This window comes from Dermacentor variabilis, chromosome 3 (assembly GCF_050947875.1).
Source record: "Dermacentor variabilis isolate Ectoservices chromosome 3, ASM5094787v1, whole genome shotgun sequence".
NCBI classification, from domain to species: domain Eukaryota; kingdom Metazoa; phylum Arthropoda; class Arachnida; order Ixodida; family Ixodidae; genus Dermacentor; species Dermacentor variabilis.
The window spans coordinates 108,488,271-108,510,490 of record NC_134570.1 but is presented as its reverse complement, the minus strand read 5'-3'; the positions used below and the strand labels follow the sequence as shown (position 1 = coordinate 108,510,490).

The 22,220-nt window shown below is 45.7% G+C and overlaps 1 protein-coding gene across 1 annotated transcript; it reads right to left on the bottom strand.

Annotated features, from left to right (window-relative positions):
• Positions 1–1,347: 1,347 nt before the first annotated feature.
• Positions 1,348–22,169, bottom strand: LOC142576162 (uncharacterized). The gene is made up of 5 exons (XM_075686135.1): positions 19,674–22,169; positions 10,131–10,209; positions 5,395–5,503; positions 4,196–4,299; positions 1,348–3,718 (listed from the first exon to the last, which is right to left on the bottom strand). Exons 1-5 carry the CDS (start codon positions 19,694–19,696, stop codon positions 3,320–3,322), a joined length of 714 nt encoding a protein of 237 aa, XP_075542250.1. The 5' UTR covers positions 19,697–22,169; the 3' UTR covers positions 1,348–3,319.
• Positions 22,170–22,220: the final 51 nt, after the last annotated feature.

Here is a 22,220-nt window from a genome sequence, read left to right as displayed (position 1 = left end):
GCGATTAAATTGCGGTTGGAACACAGCGAGTACCAGATTGAGGCATTCTAAGGACACTGGGCCCATATACAAAATGCTCTTCGTATACGTTTAAATGGCTCGTTAGAACAATATGCGATTGGTAGCAACAGCAAATATTCTATTAGCGAAAGCGGATAACAAACCAGAAACACTTCTCACTTCTTACGATATAAAAAAAAAACGTAAGTTAGACTCCTACGCTCTTACGGCGTCACAAATGGTAATGCCAACATTAAATCGCCAATTGAATGCATTTTGAAAAAAAAATTACTCCATGTTTTCAGAAACACAGTACGCTAGACAAGTTCTACGAACGTAAGTGATTTCGCAACGTTTTATGCTACCATTCGTCGGCACAGCAAATGACTTTTGCCATTTTATCTCGGAGGGGTTCTTCTAGGTAACATCCGGTAGCTGCTAAGGTGGGATAAATATTATTTCAAGATACTGCACCGATCTGCTTAAAATAGCGATAAAGGTCCCTAGACATCAGTGCTCGTGTTCACAAAAACTTCTTACGCCAGAACTGTTCGTAAGCTCAAATGCTGCAGCCAGTCACGTGCGCGAAGGCGGCAGCAGGCCAATGGCAAACAGCGCTCACGAAAGACGAACTTCGTGATTTTCGCCCCAGATATCCGGCGAAATATTTTCCTACTAAACAAGTCTCTAATACGCTAGATGTGTCGGGAAATCGGCTAAAATATGTCAACGCTGCGCGTGCCGTTCGAAATAGAGGCAAGAAAAAAAGGAGCCATAATTAAAAGAAAAGAACTATTGTGTTAAAATTGTTCCTACGAAAAAAATATTCTTGCCAATCCTGATACTGGACTCGTCATTAGCGAAGAACACTTGAGAACACAATGTCTGGTTAATTCGGCCCCAGGTTCCTGGGACATGCCTCATTTGCTACGCACTCACTTTAACAGTCCGATAAGTTTTTCTCGTTCGTGTCCAAATATATATATACATATATAAGAACCGTGCGAAGGACATATATAGTGCTGTTGGAGTGCATAATTTCACTATTGGAGTGCAAAGCATTTCATTGAAAGGGAGCACAATTTCCTGCAGTGCCAAGTGGAAGATAGCGCGAGGTGCTGGCCGCTCGACTGCGCATCCCTAATTGGTGCTGAGCAAGGCGCGCCGGACAGTGGCTTTCCCATTTGGGCGAAGCCATAAAACGGACACAAGAAAGACAAGACCGGACACCAAACGTGCTAGACCCAAACTAGGCGAGGACTGCGTCGGCGATATCTTTTTTTTTTTTATATGGCAGCGAGTTGGTGATTTTGTTTATTCTTCCTCCCCCCCCCCCCCTTGTGATGAACCTGTGCTCATGCGCATTCTATTGTACTTTTTCTTCTGGTCTTTTTGGGAGTTGTATTGAATAACTTGGAAGTGTTGTGCCCATGGTGCAGGGTCCTGTCTTTTTGTGTCTCTTTTCTTTGCGCTACGATGACCTCACCGAGCACCAACCAACTAGCCCGAGAACAAGTTATCTTGCTTTCACAGTTGGCGACGCACCTCGGCGTTATCTATATACTCGCCGTGATAGGCGTTGCCCTTGCGCGAATGCTTCAGGCCCAAGACAGAAACAGTGCGCATACGAAACACAGCCAGCGGCTTTAGACGACCTGTGAACGCAGTCAGCGTGGCTTCGTATAGACGGTCAAGAATCGACATTGTGAAGACGGAAGTGGTTACAGCTAAACGTTATTTCACGCTATAGTGAGGCGGGTATCAATTGACACACGTAAGGAATGGAGAAAACGTTAAGGCCAATAAAAGCCTTACTTGAAATACGGCAAAGGTGAAAAATGATGTATTAGAGATCGCGAAACCTTTAGGGTGACAATTTGTGCTTCCTCTTCATTCTTTTGGGTAAGAGGATTCCTCAGTTACTTCTTTCTAAATTAGAAAGTTCGTCTTACAGCGCAAATCAGGGTTCATGTGGTTTGCTTCGATGTGCACATGAAAAGTGATTTTTCTTTCCGAGAAAAAAAGAAAATCCAAGGGGAGCCGTTGGTATACAGCGGCCCGGAGTTGAGGCATTTAACAGACTATAGCGGTAAGTTAACATATGGTAAGTAGACGTTAGATGCTAGAACCCCCGGCTTTAACTCGAATGCGTCATTGCTACCTACGTTTACGGCCGTCTTTGCAGATAACTTAAAAGATAAATTAACGGTGAATGATTCGGAGTAATCCCTACTCGTGGGCTATATCTATTTGATAGCCCATACTCTAACGTGTAAGAGAGGCACAGAAGAAAAAGGCTTCGTTTGGAGCCCGATTTCGTTGCGAAAAATGCACGCCGCAAAGCTTGAACACGGTGAACATGATTGAGAGGTTAATGGGAACGAGATAAAGAATTTCTCGTAGCACCTGTTACTAAATCCAGCTATCCAAACGCAGTAATACACGTTATACCACGCTCCCACCAGGTTCATATAGTTGCGAATCGCCTTGGTACCTGATGTACATTTCCTCATCTTTTTTTTTTTTTTTTTAAAGCTGCGGGAAGTCCCTCCCGCAATCGTATGCCGCATTTTGGGTGCACACGCAACCTTGACGCCACAAGGTACACATACGGTTCGAAATTGGCCTTTTTTTAACGACATATATAGTCAAAGAGGAGGACCCAGCGGCGGAATAAACATATTACACAGCTTCAATACCCTGACAAGGAGGAGGAGGAAAAAAAGCGAGAAGGCAGAGATGTTAACTAGAAAAGCTCCTGGTGGGCTACCCTACGCTCGGGGAAGGGAAAAAGAGCGTGAAGAGCGAATGGACCTGGGAAAAGACAAATGGAGGTTTACGCTAACTAGGCGTACATTATAGAAAAGGCCACGACATATACGATATACTCTAAAGAATAAATGCGTTAACTCGAATTACCATTGACAACTTTATGGTAGGTATTTCTCTCTCTCCCTTTTTTTTACTATGCCGCAGTATATGGATACGACTTATGTTTCTTTTTCACGACCAAGGGACGCCGACATTCGACGTTCTCCCAGTTTCTTTACATTTCGCGTTCGTCAAGTTTTTTTTTTTTTTTTTTTTTTCAGGACACTGAGCACGCGCCATCGTCTCCGCGCGTCGATCCACTACCGCGGACAACGCGGTCTGTCAGCCAATAGTGTTCCCTTACGCGGCTACTACAGAGACGACGTTCTGCGCATTCCCAGGACGACCAACCACAGGCCGCGCTTTCTACGGCCACCGCCGAATCGGTTTCGAACGTTCGCTTCCAGAAGTGAACGACGCCGAGCCACACCGTTCGTCCGCCGCCTAGTCATCGCTTCGAAGCGTTCGCTCCGCGCGAAGTGTTGACGAAGCGGTTGAAGCGCTCCGCTTCCGCCGTCTTCCTCGGGGAGGCGGCGACCGGGGGCCTCGACCCGGGTTGCGACTGCGGCTGCCTCGCATGGCCACGGTTCGCCGCCGTTAGTGGCGCCGTCGTCGTCGTCGCGTGCGGTTGCCGCGCCTGCTGCTGGCGCTGCTGGGAGACGCGGAGCACGCCGTGACTCCGCGAGTGGACCGCCGTGGTCGAGGTGGACGAGAAGGAGATGCGTCGCTGGTCGGACGACGAGCCGACGCCGGCCGACGCGTCGGACGCGCCGCCCGCGCTGCTGCCGCCGCTCGCGCCGGGGGCTCCCGCAGCTCGCGCGCCCGGCCTGGGACCGTGTCGATGAACCTGCGGAGGAGCGCGATTTGTTTCTTCTTTACGTAGTACCATGCGGTTGAAATTAGTCCAAGCGAACAAAACAACCACAACAACAACAACAAAAGACGATGAAGCCAGCCATGGCCTAAAGCATGATAAGTTGCTTTTGTTACAGAGCAAAAAGCACTGGTTTATATCGTGGCCCTTTGGCAAAGTTCTTATATACCGTTAAGCTCTAGATACAAGGTGTGTGTTACTGTAGAAAATCGGGCCAACGCAAAATGTTCCAGATGATAATGCTGCGTCTTGTCGTCTGTTGTCTGCTGTGGAGGTCTCGTGGCATTACAACCCACCGGCAGTGTCACCGGGGGATCGGGTGATGTGTTCGCAAATCAAACCAGAGTTACTGAATTGTGTTGTATTTAACGAGATGTGATATATTTGCTCAAGCATCTATAGCATAAGGCGAACCCTACAGGCATGCGACGCATTCAATGTCAAACTCACGGGGTACTGTGTGAGAAGGGCATGGTACGGCCTCTGCGTTGGCTCGGCTCTCCTAGGCAAGGATCCCGCCGACGAGCGGTCGATCGGCGTAGGCGTTCTGAACACTGAAAAAAGAGGAAGAGATTTGTGCAAGCGAGTTAAGGTTGGAATATACTTATTGCCACCAGTCCCAGCATCTCTGCTTCCTTTTCTTTTTTTAGAGAGAGAAGTGTACTAGCAGCGTAAATATGCAGTAACTGCGTTACAAATTGGTTAAAGAAAACTTATGCGTGATTATTGGTCTCCAGACCGTGCATGTCCTCGACATACTGCAGACGCTTATCGCTGCTCTTTACATAACTTAAAGACCTTTCTGCCCACCTGTACTGCTCACGCAGGAGAATCCCCACATACAAAGTTTCTTCGTTGCGCGTTTCTGTTAAGTTTCAATTAGATTCGTGACTCAAGCCATGCTCTGGAACGCGGATGACACTTATGAATGAATGACTTTTTTTTTTTTTGAACTTTGTTGATAACCACGAGAATGCTTAACTTGTTTTCACCGTTGTGCATCCTTCTTGTATGAAAAAATGTTCCAAAAGCCGGGGGGAACTCATACTTCAACGTGTTGTTGAAACCCTCGTACACATTTGCAAACGTGTTCCCGAAGCCAAAGGACCGCACACCTCCGCACGAACAAACTGGTGTCACCTACAAGGCTGACCGCTCGGACTGTGGTGCCAGCTACATTGGCGAGACGGGGCGGCGACGTCGCACTCGACTCAAGAAACACTTAAGGGACGCTACGAAAGACACCCATGCCACACATGCAAAGACGGAACTGATGGGTCATTGTTTAACAAAAGGACACATGTTCGATTTTGATAATGTAAGCACGTTAGCACGGGAACACCGATGGTGCCCAAGAAAATTTCTGGAATCATGGTTTATCTGTTGCATTCAATCTGCATGCAATTCTAACCGTGGCCCCTTGTCGGATGTTTACGGCAGTATCATACATAAATATTTATTTTAATATTTAATACATAAAAATTGCTCATTTGTTACCATTTGCGTACTGACGATGCCACCCGCATAGGTGGCGAAACGTCTATGTTTTTGTTATATTTTATTGTTGAGTTAAGCCAGTGATAACAACCGGGTTGAAGTATCCTTCTTCTATGCCATTTCGCGACAGCAAAGGCGCGTCTCCTTCCCACCTCCGATCCTGTCCACCTGCAGGCGCTGCAGTAGCCGAGCCTGGCGCGCGATCACCTCGGGGTGGTTCTCGTGGAGGCAGCGGGCGCCCACCAGGCACAGCTTTTCTTCCTGCGTTGGTGCAACGATGAGGAAGGAGAGAGAGAGAGAGAGAGAGAGAGAGAGAGAGAGAGAGAGAGAGAGAGAGAGAGAGAGGGGGAGGGAGAGAGAGGGAGAGAGAGAGGGAGATGTTATGATAAGTATCATGAGTCGCCAATCGAAAAAAAAAAGGCGATATAAGTTTAGCCGATAAAGTGACCAAGGACGACGAAAAATGGCGGAAGATGGCGCTGGCAGCGAAAGATGGAAAGACGCTGTCGAGAGGACGCGTTGACACTGTCAACGACGACGCATGGGCAGTGTAAACGACGACGACAAAACGATGGCTCACTCGTTGCAGAGCTGAGGTCGAATCATGGTTACATTCAGAAACAGGCTTATCTTCTGCAAGCGTGAGTTTTTTTTCTGTTAAAAAAAAGACAATAATGGTAAGCATGATGATGACACCTGCGAAGGATGCAACGGAAGCTCGAGAAATACGTTTTTATCAGCTATCAACGTAGAATAAACGCGGGAATGTATCTACACCGACATGTATTAGGGTGATTCTCAGAACAATATAGTTTCCTACTAAGATTGGTGGATTGAAACCCAGGAACAGATTTTACAAGCCTTCCTCCACTTGAGAAATTCTTGTAAATTAACCGATTGCTGATTTTCTTCTTTCTTATTAATTGCGAAGAACGTGAAGTGCTGATAATTCGAGATATTGGACAAGATGATGCCCATGTCACCGGCGCTGTGCCGGGGCTTTATCTTGACCGACGATACTCGACCGCGTTTTCGAGAAAGATATGGTCGCTTCACCGAGCTCGTTCAGGAAGACGAGGACGAGCCTATCCCTACGTATCCACCTGGATATACACTTCCGAATTCACCACTGTAAATCCACTTGCAGCTGCTCTTCGGTTCTGTGGGGATGGCGGTGGTGATGATGATGATATTTAAATCTCCATATATCAATAAACTCTAAGCTACATTATTCAATGTAGACAGCTGGCTTTATTGCGTGTTATCCCTTCCTTTGTGTCACCAAGCTTTGAACCGTATTTCTCTAGTTACCACGGCAGTTTCTTTATACGTTTCCCTATTGCCTCTGGAAACATAACGCCTCGGTCGAGCCTATGGACTCTTTCCGAATTTATAGCTGCATGGGATGCCCTGACGTCCTGACGAAATATGCTCAGTGGTGTCTCCGCCATTTCCTCGTGCGATGCGCGAGACATTTTCGCCCAAAATTCGCTCCTATATCTACGACACACTGCTCAGGCTTTGAACAGGAGAGCCCCTCGAAATATAAAATTTTCTTCCCTGATGATTTATTTTGCCGTTCCATATTGTGAAAGCGACGACCCTGTGCATGAATAACGATCTTCGTTAATTAACACGGCAGAGAGTTGCTTTAGAAACGCACCGTTTTGCTAGCGCGTTCGAACAGATAGATGTCAGGAGCAGCTGTTTACAACATTTTCGTTCAGGAATAGCCACGGAGTGTATCTGACACGCAGTCTTCACTCGAGTCGATGGGCAGCGTTGCTATTCAGTTTATCTAGTCTAGTTGGAGTGTCGAGTGAAGGTAACTTCTATAGATTACGAGGATTAGCCTTCTGCCTGTGAGTGTTCTCGGTAAATGCGTCTACGAACGTAATCTCCAGCGGCTTCTGGAACGGAGTGTGTAGCCGAATGTTCAGCCCAGTCTGCTTTAACCGCGCTTCCAAGGATCCTCGCAACTTTCTTGAATACAATTAAGCTTCACGCTTCTACCGAAAACACGTTAAGATACTCGTCAGGATCCTATCACGTTGTTTACTCGATTCCTGTGCAACTTTTGCTGGGTACGACGTTTTGTACGCCGGCAGCAATTGTAGGAATTATCGCGGTCACACACTTATAGCGGCCGCCCGTACTGCAGAGCATGAGATATGATTTCCCTGGTCTACGATTAAGCTATAAATAGTTTTCAGAGAGCCAGAGATGCGCGACATAGCCCACAGAGTTCTTCGGAGAGCCACCCGGGAAAGGGTCATAATTATCGTGTGTGTGTTTTTTTTCTTATTCGTTTCGTAAGTCGAGCCCCTCTACAACACCTGTACAACGAAATTACCTGTATAACGAAGGAAAAGTTCTGTCCCGGTTCTATCGCGGGCTGCGCGGTGCGCGATCTTTACAACGAAGTGACCCGTATAACGAATGATTTCGGAGTCCCCAAAGCACTTCGTTATCAAGGAGTTCGACTGTATTTGTAAAAGGTGCTCATTATTTGTTCCACTTTATTATTTTATGTCATCCGTAATGCTTTGCCTTTAGCTGATATTTTGGGATAGGGGACTATATAGCAGCCGGAACTTCCAATTTCGGCGGTGTTTACAACAACAGTCACTCACCCACTCGATATTATGCTCAAGCTATGCAAAGGAAGCTCGCATGGTTCCCCCGGATCGAGATACAGTGTCGCACTCAAAAAGAAAAGATCTTCCCAGTCCGGGGACTGAACCCATAGAGTGCCACCGCATTTCCAGGGCTGTTGCTCCAGTCCCACGCACCGCCTTCTTCCACTTTGCGGCTCTTTTGCAGAACTTCGTTTGCTTAGGCGCATTCGTGCCGGAGGCCGCCATGCCTGGCTTATAGATCAAGCCTAATAGAACGGCTCGGGCAGCGCGCAGGTCAGCGTGCGCATACAACGACATGGGTGTCGTGCGATGGCGCGTGCACGTGCCCCGGAAGTCTCCTCGGAAGCAGGCCTTTCTTCTTGGCGGAAGTAAACAATGTGACGGCCAAGCGTGACAGGAAACAATGACCGCGCTTCTCGAGGTCAGAACGCCTGCAACGCGACAAAAGCTAGCGGGCGCTAAAGACTCCGTTTCACCATGGCACTTGTCACGCAGGGTATATAGCGTGCTTGTGACAATACAGGGTGTGCCACGTAACGTCAGCCAAACGTTAAAAATATGCAAATGCCACGTAACTCGACAGAACAAAGGTAATGTTGTTTGACGTCGCGTGGAGATACTCAGATTATTTTTTTTTTGCATACGGCTTAATTACGTTATCAGTCTTAATTAATTAATCGTTTTCTCAAATATTGTAATTCTATGAAAAGTGCCAATGAGAAAATTGTAGAGCAACGCGAAAAACTCCCGATACAGGTTTCTGTTGCTCAATAAAAATATTTTTCCGAGCCTGAAAGAAGCCCGCGAATACACCAAAGTGCCTCGAGCGGCCAGTCGCGCGGCAATTCTTATGCATGCTCTTCTGCAGAGGAAAGCAACTTTCTCACATACGCCACATAAAGCCCCGCTTTCCAGCTTCGGTCCCTTAATTTCTGGTGTTGACCTCGTGTACACAGCAGTAAACCAACGAAATTGATTGGTTTGGCACCTAAAAATATTATCTGCTAATGATGACTTAGAAGCGTTTGGGTGCGAGCTATATAGTTGGCATGGGTAACACACACACACACACACACACACACACACACACACACACACACACACACACACACACACACACACACACACACACACACACACACACACACACACACACACACACACACACACACACACACACACACACACACACACGCGCACGCACGCACACACACACGCACGCACGCACGCACGCACGCACGCACACACACACACACACACACACACACACACACACACACACACACACACACACACACACTGATTCAAAATGTTCAAAATGATTGGTTCGCAAATGAAATCGCGCGCCGCAAGTTATGCACTGTCCATAGAGCGTTACGGATATATGAACCGAGACGCTTGCTCGATACGAGGAAGGCGCGCTGTTGAAATATAAACAGCTCGGTAAATGCAATATTGTACATAGGCGCAGAACTACACAATGTGCTATGAGATTAGGCAGCAAGTAATATCTTACATACTGATACAATACCCCATGCCTACAGAGCATTTCCGTCTAGCCGCTGGTACTTGCATGTTGGCGATGACGAAGGTACTCCTTCCCGTCTATCCCTCCGCTCTTTTCCCCCTCTCTTTATATCAGCTAAGTTGATATTACGTAGTAATGTTTCCATTCTATGCGTACTGTCGCAGCCCTATGTTTAGTTGAGTGGTTATTGCGGTTATTGCGAGTAGCTTTTTGTGACGATATATCTTGTTTACCGCCTGGAATCATGATCTGCGTTTTTTTTTTAAACGGGCAAGTGAAACTGTTGATGCTCTTCTTTGCTTTTGTGTAGGGTGTAGCCAATGCGTAATTTATATCCTTGAATGTGAATCTTGTACATTTATTCTTGGTTGCATTTCGTGCTGTTTTGAGACCCCCCGTTATTTTGAGTTATTTAGTTCTCATCTTTGTGTGGACACCTCACTGTAAACGCTCGCGGCTCTGTTGGTAGGAAAATAAATAATCAGAGCGCGGACTGCACTACAGCACGCGCTACGGCGCACTTTCTTGGCTGGCGCACCTACGGAGTAACAGCAAGCGAGGTGCTGCTACCCTTTGAGCACCGGGATGCAGTGTACTTTCGCTTATCTGAAAAATATGATATCTCTATAGGTATATGGACTCCTCAACGCGTCGTCCTTCTGATCAGAGCTTTTGATCTGGGCACCGAAGGACTATCGAAGGACTGCACGGTACTACTCACCTCTGTCTGCAAGGTGGGGGTCATCTGTCCTTCCTTGGACTTGAAACTTTCACTTCTGGTGTGAGCCAGGATCTTGTCGCTATGTGAGTAAAAGCAAAGACCACGCTCAAAACGTTCTACACAGACGACATAATCGGTGCACTAAACCAAATGTTGCGAGGAATATGAAGTAAAATTGCCGCTACGTTTGACAGGTTGCTGTGCATATTTATTTTAAGGCGAAGCTTAAGCCTTGTGGCTCGTTGCAATGACTCGTACACGAAAAAACGGCGTCTGGTCCAGTCACACACAGAAAGGTAGACAGATATCGTCAGCAGCAGTGGCTTATACACCCCCCCTCCCCCCCCCCAAAAGAAAACACATAATCTGGAATGGCTCATACCTCCGTAACCTAGCAAAGGTACAATGCCTGAATATGAATGAAGACACGAAAGAAAAATAGAATGAAGGAAAGAAAGAAAGAATGACAACCATTCCACTCTGTGAAGACGGAATGGCAGAGAAAGCTAATGACAGTGAAAGCTCTCAAACAAAAAAGCAAAGAGCTTTCCCTGCCATTCCATCTTCACAGATTGGAACGGTTGTCATGTGCGTTGCGAGTCTGGCGTCGTTGCTTGTTCGGAGGTGCCCGAGCTCGCGATTGTCGTTTTCGTTTAGCATCGCGGGAACGTTCTTCGTCGGTGGTCGTTTCGCGCCGGCGCCGTTTACATTCTCATTGCTTTTCCCTCCGGCGCTCCTCATCCGCATGTTGTTCTTCGGGTGTACGAAGTATACGTATCCGCCCCATCGATAACGCAGCTGTTTTTAGCGCCGATACCTCTCCTACTTATATACTGCGATAACTTTGACGTCACGCTGTTCACGGCGAGCGTTCTAATCTATTCCGCATTTTGACACCTGCGTTACCGCACTGCACCCGTATGGGTTTGTTAAAGAACGCTAAGTCCATTTATGTTGCTAGACGTCTAAAAACTACGGATGGTTAGTCATACGCAGCTTTCGCCGTAAAAAAAATATCAACATCAGGAATGGCTCATACCCCCGTATGCAAGCAAATATGCAATGGCTGAATATAACAGAAGAAACGAAAGAAAGAACGAAAGGACGAACGAAAGAACAAAGAAATGACAAACGAAAGGAAGAAAAAATACAGAAGAGAGAACGAAAGATAGAACGAAAGAACGTTTAGATAGTGCATTAGGTGCTCGCATGTACGGCTGAGGAGATCGACCTACACTGCAATACGCTTACTTCGCACTGCAGCTCGTTATGTCTTGCAAAAAGTCTGACTCCTCTGATCGGATAACTTAATGCACTACCACGTGTGCAGCATGCTTTCACCTTCACGTGTTACAGGAATGTAACGTGCTGCCAATTTATTTCTCTTAAAAACATAGAAAGTATGTATTCCGGAAGAGATTGAGAAAACAATTAATCTAATTTTTAAAAGCAGCAGGGCACAAGGTCACGGGTTCGATTGTCGGCCGCAGAGGCCGCATATATGAGGGGGGGGGAGACGAATTACAAGCACGCTTGCGTGCTTGCATTTTGGTCAACCTGGAGTCAACCTGGAGAAGCGCCTATATTATCTCTACAGTGTCCCTCTTAACCCCAGTGTTGCTTTGGGGCGCGAAACGCCACAAATCAATAATAGCGACAGGGCTCCCTTGCCTCCCACTTATTATTGCGATAACAATAATATGGACACTCTAGGTGCATTTTTGCCGTCGCCGTCGCCGTGATGTTCCGTATAAAGTCCAAGGGGCGATAACACCGTCGCCGCGTGTCGTATGCCGTATGTGCAAGTGCAAGCACGCGAGTGACGCCGACGATCGCGGCTCAATCTGGCCCCACCATATATGGAGGAAAGCGGGGAGGCAGCGCGGGAGGGCGCGAGGGTGGCTTCGACTCCGCCCACAAGTGCGCACATTGCATGGCCGCGAGCGGTCGCGCGCGCCGTACTTTGAAAGGGATCTGCAGAGGCTCATACCTTTGTGTGCGCTGTGTTCTTGCCGCTCTTGCGTTGAAGCGATAAACCGCACGGAAGGCCAGTTCGCTCGCTGCTGCTGCTGCGCTTGCTCACCCCAGCGTTTTGACAGCGAGTGTTCGCGTTCATTGAGTGTGATGTGTTTATGTTTGCTCGTGCGCTTGTTAATTCAATTAGTAAGCGAATGGCACCAAGTTTATACGACCGATAAAGCTACTATCCGTACTTCGTATAGCTGTCTACTAATCTGCTATCGCAATCGATGCTTCGCCTTTCGGGCGAAACTGCGACTGTTTTTTTTTTTGTTAGCCATATAAGCTTTTACATGCGCACAATGTTTTTCTTATGACCGAGCGCAGACCGCAATTTATCTAGGCAGCAATGATTGCAGCTACGCCGCAGAAATGCTTTATGTCATGTCTGCAACGTTTCGCAATCTTTTTAATACCACCGACATTGCGTTGGGATAACTTGTTTCTCAATAAGAAAAGTTTGAAATGACGAGATACAGACGGTGTCGTAGTTTAAAGGAGACTTGTGCAGAAACGTGCGCAAAAAAAAAAAAAAAACGATAAGGGACACTTAAGTCCGGTGCAATACTTTCTCAAGAGTATTTGGATTTCGCAATCCAGCAGTCGCAGCTTTGCTTAATCAGTGTATGGCTTTACAGAGCAGCAGCTGAATTCATATCCTGTCAAAAGAAACAGGTTCGATTACTGTGTGTCGTAGTCAAGTCGAACGGTCCTCTTCTGAGCGATGTGTATCATTATTTCAAGTTTTTAGTCACCATTGGCAATATTAGTATTCTAATTATCGATGTGCAGTCATTAATGAAACTGAACGAGCTTGACAGAATAGGAACGCAATGCTTAATTACTGCATTGCTCATAGCAGTAACTGTGCTTGTAATGCAGACGATATATTACGAACAGCCTTTTCAATGCTGTTCGTGTTTGTCTGAATCTCATCAGATAAAATGAAATGATTAAACGAACAAGGAACAACCCGCTGTTTTAATGTTTGATGTTTTCGTAATTAACGTTTTAATGTTTAATCATTTGAGGTTAACATACAGTTGCATTGTAACATACATACAATGCATTGATTGGTACGCTTTTCTTTTCAAGGACATCGGTAAGCTGCCGGTCATGTCTTGGCAATGTTTAATAATAATATTTGGGGTTTTAAGTGCCAAAACCACTTTCTGATTATGAGGCACGCCGTAGTGGAGAACTCCGGAAATTTTGACCACCTGGGGTTCTTTAACGTGCACCTAAATCTAAGCACACGGGTGTTTTCGCATTTTGCCCCCATCGAAATGCGGCCGCCGTGGCCGGGATTCGATCCCGCGACCTCGTGCTCAGCAGCCCAACACCATAGCCACTGAGCAACCACGGCGGGTGGCAATGTTTACCGTGCACGCTTCAACTCATCTTTATTATTCTGACAATTTTCTTCTAGTGATCAGGGTCATCTGTGACTGATTGGTCTAAATAAACGCCCTCTTGCACACGTTTCAATGGCTGACTGCCAATCACAAATTTTCGTTCTCTTTCGAGGCTATTGCACATTGCCTTAGTCTTCGGCATATTAATCTTCAGGCCTAGTCTCGCACTTTGTCGGCTAAGGTCCTCAGCCTCCTGTTGCATGCAACGCGTTGATTGTCGTACTTCTGTTGTGTGGCTGCATGGTTACTTACATGAAATACTCGATCTAAATCTCGAATTGAATGCTTTATGTGACTTCGCCTTAATATGACGATTGAGGGGCAAATATAAAAACACAGTCACATTAACTTTCTTTTGTACTTTCGAACGGCAATGTTGCCGACAAGTGTGCTTTATAAGCGTTGGAATACTAAAGAACTAAAGCACGCGGAAATATTTTTATCTAGATGAACATGGCGATACTGATACAAAACATCATCTCCCAAACAGTGTTGTCGACTTTCTTTTCGAGCGTGTCGCTAAACCAGGACATGGAAGTAGCTAAATTTCGGCTCAGCTTCCCTCCAGTGTAGCTAAAGATGTCGCTAAAATTATGGGGAATTTTACATAATGTAGGCGCGTTTGGAACACTGTAATGTAGGCTAACATATCGCAACGCATATACTGAGACGTTTCACGTTCGTCTAGTGTCCATGAAGGTGAACATTAAGCAGTGAATTTACAAGCAGCGTGTTGAAGACATTTACCTTAGTACCATATTGAAAAAACAATTTCATTTTAGTTATTTCATTTGTTGTACCATCAGGGCCGAAGCTAGATGGGAGTGATTACAAAGAATGCATCAAAATGCAAAAAAAAGAAAGAAAAATGCACACATCAAAACAAGAAATACATCAAATGGTCAAAAACAATAGCACCAAGACAATAATATAAATACGGAAAAGAATACCGCAGGTAAAAACAAATACAAGCTGAACAACTGAGAAGCAATAAAGCAAGAAATTGTTACTGTCAGTCGCTGATAGTTAAAGTGTTCTTGAAAAGTTGGCGGTCTGTTATAAAGAGTGTCTCAGTTAACTTCGAGCAAGAAAAAAAAACCAAGAGCTCAAGGGAAATCGTACCGACTGCATAGTAGCGGTAGTCGTGTCCACTTACAGACAGTATATTTTAATCACGAAGTATTAATTCATTAATTGCTTTTAATTAGTGAAATGTTTAATTATTGCTTGAATCGCAAACATGTCAATTACAAAGTTGTAGGTCGCCTCGAATAACCTCCGAATCAAGCATTTGTATCGGTCTGAAGAGTGCATGGTTGTTTTTTCTAAAGAAAAACAAAAGCCCGCGAAATACGCGAAATACGAAATAGATGCACGCTCGCGCGCCGCTACTCAAGCGCGTCCAAGCAAATTTTGAAAGATATACGGCTGCATTCGTTTATCGCCGCATCGTATAAGGCTTCGTCATGTAGGACGGCTCGAGAGGTTTCGCGACCACCTAACTAGCGTGGTGCGATAAGCGTCAATATCTCCGTACGCAAGAATGTTGTGCTCGATCATGAGGCATTCGGGATAGCGTTAACCTTCGCGTGTCATGAAACAATGCTACAAAAGAAATTCAACCAATGTTTTTTAAAAAAAACCAGTTCGAAATAGAACACGAAACAAGCAAAAAGACAGCTCTCAGAAGAGCATAAAAGAACTAATCAGGAGTTTATTCAATAAAAAATCAACAAAAAGCAAGCAAAGCGTCTCAGCCGCCCACAAAGAAACACCCAAAAACTGGTTTAGCCATTTACCCTTTCTGTCTCTTGGACTCCGGAAAAAGGCAAAACAAAACAGTTTTTTAGCTATTTCTATCACTGTCGCAAGCTTTTTTTTTTCTGTAAGGATAGGGTGACATCATGAAGGTGCATTAAACAGTCACGCTTTACGCCAGTTTCGAGCGGTTATTTTCCACTGCCACTTACAGCGCGTGCTCAAACAGGTGACCGTCTGAAGCCAATACAGTAGTTGCTTCTTTCTAACACTTGTGCTGTTGCAGCTTTGACAAACGACGTTGCAATCTCGCGGTAGACTCTGCTTATTTTTGCCTTTAGGGCGTCCGGTGTGATAGTTTCGCTGCTATACAAGCCATCTTTCACGTCGCCACACAAGAAGAAGTCCAGCGGTGTCATGTCCGGCGATCTTGCAGGCCATGGAAAGTACAGGTCCGTGCCGACCAATCCACTGTCCAGGAAAAAGCTTGTCGAGCCATGCTCGAGATGGAGTTCTGCCACAGACATGTGGATGACTACCTTGTGCTTCTAAACCTGAGACTAGCCTTGACGTTGCAGAATTAACTAACGTCTTCTTGACAGAGTCTGGTGGACTAGATTTCCCCTGGGGATTGCCACATGATAACTCAGCTCAATTTCTGGACCTTAAATATAGTTTCACGAAGACCCGCGTGTGCTGGATGTATAACCGAAGGAATAAGAAAAGCCTTCCACCATTTCACGGCGCACATCCTGAACTGATCAAGAGGGGAATAGCTAACGCATGCCTCAATTCGGCATTAATGAAGTCATGCGAGCACAATATCGTTACAGGTTTTAGTAATCAGATAAGCCGATTGGAAGACGCTCGATTTCCTCCCTCCGTTATTACGGGTGTGTGCGAAAGTCGCTTGCAGTGTCAACTCCTATCGCCCCTGCTTATCTCTGCGGTGATTAGTTTTCACTTAGGTTACTTGTATAAGATTGCGTGGATCCGGGTGAAAAAACAGTTGCAAGTTGGCGCCCGTATGTGTCGTTTGTGCCTAAATTCGTCCTCGTCTGCTTAGCGCCGTAACCTTTGTTTTCAAGTCACGAACCAACTAGCTCAGCAACAAGTTTTACTAAAACGTTTACCGCTGACCGATCATAAAATCGTTAAATCTATCAAAAGAAATCGCTAAAATGACAACATTGCACCCAAGCAACCGTTTTGTATGCGGAAGAGGCCTTACTGTCGATGAGCTGTTTGTTACTGCGCAAACTTTATTTTGTTTGAACGGGTTTCTAATTAGTTGAACAATACGACCTTTATGCTCATTTTGCTTTTTTGTTCGAGAGGTAGGCTCATCCAAGTTGTAGCTGTAAATACGAATCTTAAGAGCATTCTGTTCCACAAGCAATGTAGCCTGTTCTGCAGTGAAGAGATAAATAAAAAAATAAGGCAGATCCCACCCAATGCGGGAGTCAATGTTATGCCAAGCACGTTTCAAGCAGATGAGTATTCAGCGTCGTTTGGGGTACCGCAAAGCGTTACCGCATAGACCAAGTTGCTTTTGTAAGGCGAGCAGATGCGTGTGCGACGCGGCCTTATACGTGTGAAAGACAGTAGTAAAATTATATGGACGGCAGTGACGACGATCGTACGACGGCCAACGGCAAGATTTCTACTGCGGTAGTTCTACTCCAGTTTACAAGGTGCCGATACTTGGGTTCTACAATAGGCGATTGACGACGGGCGTAAGAGAGTCAGTTAAAGGACTCTGACGCCATCAGTGTTATACAAACGCACGTACCTATGTCCGTGTCATCAAATCTACGTTAAAAAGGACGCTGGCACTTGTACTCCGAAGAAGAAACCTCGAAAAGCTGTTTCACCCGGGCTGACCACGAAGGAGGTGCAATGTCTCACACGGTCTATACGTAGCGTTGTCGCCTACGAGGAAAGGACTGGAGGTTGTGGGCCGATCCCGAAGATGGTGCAGTCTGACACATAGTTTCTCAAAGCGCTAGCTGGCACGAGGGAAGAATCTGGCAAGTGAAGGAGCTGGGACCTGACGCAAAACGCTAAATGTCTAAAAAGAAAGTTAGTTGGCCGTGGCACGAGAGAAGTGTGTGTGTGCGATTCTGGTTCAATCGGACGAGAACCAGTGCGTTCACTGTTGAGAAGTAGCCTACATCCAGGACGTCCCGGAGAGAACGTTAGAAATGGAATTTACAATAGATTCACATGACATCGGGTATCTGGCAATAAACATGGCTTTGGTTGTTACGATGGCTTTCGCTATTACGTGTTAGGTTGCGCGTAAAAGACGCGGACAGAAGCAAGGAACGAAGGTCACACACGCAGCGTAAGTTGTGGACAACTGTTGGAAGTTTGTGCTGCGTGTGTTTGTTCGTTCATTGTTTCTGTCCGTGTCCTTTAAGCGCAATGTAACACGTCCGAATGGCACACCAACAGGCCCAATCAGCAACCTTAGCGAGGCTTTCCATTTGCTTTTGTTGTGCTTGCAGACCTTCACTGTTAATGGCGCTTCGAGAAGGCGAGCTACCACTGTGACCAGACCAGCGCGTATGCACCTCAGGGAATGTGTATGGCATAGTTTATCCATCTACAAAATATATATATATATATATATATATATATATATATATATATATATATATATATATATATATATATATATATATATATATATATATATATATATATATATATATATATATATATATATATATATATATATATACAACGACGCATGTCGGAGTGGCCGAACAGGGTTGAACCTCTGACCGTAATTGACGCATTTGATGCTCATATATTTTTATAGTTTGTGTTTGATTTTGATGATTGTATGAAATTGTAACATGTCGAAGACCGATAGTAAAGAAATAAAAACTTCCCACGTATAATATCGGAGTGGAACAAGCCGCCCGTTGATCTTGCAACTATTGTGTCGAATGGCGTGATCTACTGCACCCTTTTACAAATTCTTTTATGGGTGTAATGCGCGTCAATTATTACATTTCTGTCAGATCACGTTTAGTTTATTTTCGATGTTTACATAGTATAGTTTTGTAGTTTGTGTCTCCCTGCATTCTGTTTCTGGATTTGCGTTGTTATAATCCCCCCCCCCTCGGCGCAATGCTGATTGGCACTATTGATACTGAATAAATAAATAAATAAATAAATAAATAAATAAATAAATAAATAAATAAATAAATAGTCCATTGAGCTGCTGTTCTAGAAGACAGAAGTTCGATTCCAAGATCAGTCACGTATGTTTTTATTGAAGGGGTACGAAACGAGGCGAGAGGGGAAGCCTACATACGTACGTACACCTGCATACTGCAAAGTACTGGAATGAGGCAAAGAATGATTCGCATTAAAAAGAGTGTTCAGCTTTCCGGCACTGGCGGTTGTTCTGACGCCCTCAGTACTTACCTGACTACTAAATGACGTCAGGGAAATGAAAACTGCCATTGCATACACGTTGCTCAAGGAATTCATTCAAGTGCGATGAAATTTAATTATAGTAGCAGCAGTACGTCAGAACATGTTATTTAGGGGAGGGCCAACGCATTAACTGATCGCTCTGACAGCGTGTTTAAAACACTATGTTTCAGGTAAGTGAATCGTTCGCAACGGCTTCACTACGTGGGCATGTTGATCTCCGGATCGCAACTTCCGTTGAGACCTATTTTGCTGGATAATGTGAAAGACGTTAAAGATAAAAATAAAATAAAATGGGGCGCCGTGGAATTATCTACGTATATAAGTGCGGTATCGAAGTAGTTGCGGCATCCGCAATAGTGCACACGTTATCCGTAGCACATGGACAGAATTCGTCAACCGATTCGAAGTTGTGAAAGCTACCCAGTGCGCTGCGACAGAAGTTAAATTAAATGTTAACCTCCTGTTGTGATGCCGCTTTAAGCCAATGACAGATTGCCTACTCCCCTTAAATGATTTCCAAGTTGAAGATATCGCTCCCAGTAGAGGAACGACTCATTTGCTCACTTTTGTACACCGTGAACGCGCCAATGCATCGGCAAGATATCATACCCAGGTAAAAACCAGAATGCATTATGGGCTATGAAGCTGCTCTCTGTGACATAGAAAAAAATGGGAAAGAAAGAAAGAAACTAAGCAAGGTGGGCGTGATGGCGTGCGCGAAAAACAAGACGAAGCAAAGGCAAAAAACTGAGGACGTGCGCTTTGAGCGAAGCATGCGGAAACAAAGCGCATCCGTGAAGTGGCAGCTGTAGCAAACGGGCGCCGACGAACGCAGCAGTGCGTCTGGCGGGCCGGCACATCGGCGTTGCGTGGAGCCGTGAACGCAAATGACGCTTACTGTTCCGACAGGAGTTCGTCCATTTGTTGCTGCTCCAGCAGGAGTTGATGCACGATGGCCTCCTTGTCCTGTGTGGCAATGCGTGGCGGATGAGAGGAAAGAGGAAGGGAAGGGCAGTATGAGTACAGCTGGCGACAATGTTTGGTGTCCTTTCGCTCACTGGCGTTTAGAAATTTAACCGCTTGTGGACGAGTGTTGTCTTTACGTAGCACGTCTTAAAAATACATTTTCTTGCTGAAATTCGCCTTTGAGAACAGAGTTTCTGGCTAGACGCCGTCGGCCAGCACTGAATGAAAGGCAGCAAGCGTCATTTGCTGTCCTAGGACAGGAATAGAGGACGAGGAAGAAAAAGTTTTACGCTTGACTCGCTATTCTTTTGATAGCGTGGTCAGAGGAGACAGATCGATGCAAGATCCCCGGACGCAGTGCTGTGACACAGGTAAAGTATAGAAAATGCAATGTACAGGTATGTTTCAGATTAGACGAAAACTGTCCGTACAAGTTCCACGCGATGCCACAGGTGGCTCCGGTTGAAGCTCCCTTCTACGTTCGTCCTGTCTTCATCTACACCGGTGTCATCGTCCTTAGCGCAGTTTAAGTTCGAAAAAAAAAATCTCTTGCCAAGCCTCCCAACACCCTCTCCCTTCCAGAGTACTGCCTGCGGTTGTCCACTTATTGATGAAAAAGATTCCGCAAAAAAATATTTTTTTTTCTTTTCTTTGAGTATCCTTAATCTCGGTGTACTTTGCACGTTTCGATGAAAAATGAACATTTCCCAGGGGTATTTTTATCTCCCGTACATAAAGGGTCAAAGGCACTTGGCGTCGCCGTAACGATGTTGCCTGCTTCGTTTGAAGCTCGCACCCTCATATAAACGTTCACTCGCGCGTAGTCACAAGTTCTCGTATAGCCCAGTTGCCTCAGTGCTCTCAGTACATACTAGGTTTCTTCAGTCAAGGTTCCAGGATCTTTATTTCAGAGTACGATCTGTCGGAGAACGTATATTTGACGAAACATGCACAGTGGCGTATAAGTGACTCTATAGTTTTCTTCTGATCTTTCCTTTTCCCTGTAGGGTATAACGTGTAGGGTATAAGTATAAACATGGTTTCCAAGAAATGTAACAAACCACGTTCTTTTTGTGTTTGTGTGTGTGTACTTTAGCGCGCGCGCGTGTGTGTGTGCGTGCGTAATGCAGATCCCCCCCCCATTTACAAAACACGTAAAGAAGACAGGCTAGTCAACGCCTTAGTGAATTTACATTAGCTGCTATACAATAGACGACCGAATGAGTTACACCATTTTTATTACACCTGGTCTAGACCAAAGAATGTGTTTATACGCAAGAGAGCAACGAGAGGAAAGAAGGGCTCAAATGAACGGCATGATTATAAAGACGCTAGTGCCGCGTATGCCGAATTTAGTCTACGGTGTGAAGAAGACGGTAAAACGTAATCGGTAGGACATAATGAGTGGCAGTTTTCTGGGCTCTGGAGCCTATCCTTAGCGACTCTGAAAAAAGCCATTGCGAAAGGCTCATAATACGGATACACATTTCCTCCACTTTTCCTGAGCGGGCCACGCACTCGTGCGGTCGTGAGTCGTAAGTCGATTAAATATGCTGCGGGTACATCGAAAGGGACATAATTTCTGTGTCTTAAGTTTGTCACAGCGAAGATCAGCTGATGTACCTCGCCAACTCCCCGCCGCGTTACAACCCTGAAGCTGTCGACCTCGACTTCAGATTGTTCCTTGCACGTAGCTCTCGAAAGTTTACCCGCGGTGCATTCCGAACGAGCTTACCGCGTACGCGGCCTTAATGATAGGCGTGCCTTGTAATGAGATGTGACGTGTTTACCGCCGCCGACGTTTTTAATTGTGCACGTTGATGTGGACTGAGAGCTACGGGCTGTACGCCAGTGCAGCCTTTTGTGTCACAATGCTCGGTTACAGCAAACGGTTTCTTTCACGTCGGCAGGTCAGCGACAAAGGAGAAATAAAACCGATGCAACTGACCCACGCGTACGATCGCCGATGCCATTTCGCGTTTCGCCTCGAGCATCTAAACAGACTGCGGCAAAGGTGGCAAAGTGACGTTACGTGTACCGGAAATCGGCGCACTGAGATGCGAATTCGCTGTAACGAATGTTTTAGTGTTATCTGTTCGCTGAATTGAGCAAACTGGGACACGCGACGGTTAATTCCGAATTTATTGCGGCAGCGACGGCGGCCATTTTGCAGCAGTGCTCGTGCGCATGCCCACGCTCGCGTGCTTCTTTTTCTATGATTTATGCAATCGTTGTTGGTGCCCATGAGTCCGCAGCTGATGTGACATGGTTAAATTTATCACTGTTTCATTTTCAGGAAGCGGTATTCTTCCATACCATGTCGGAGAGTGTGTGATCACTCACTTAAATTAACCTTATGATTCGCCATCAGCGCACCACGTGATCTTTGTATGAACTCATGTTTCTTATATTCCCACGTGGCAGAATTTAGTTGGCCGAATCGTTTCATTTCGTACATAGCTCTGAAGCAGACTGTGAC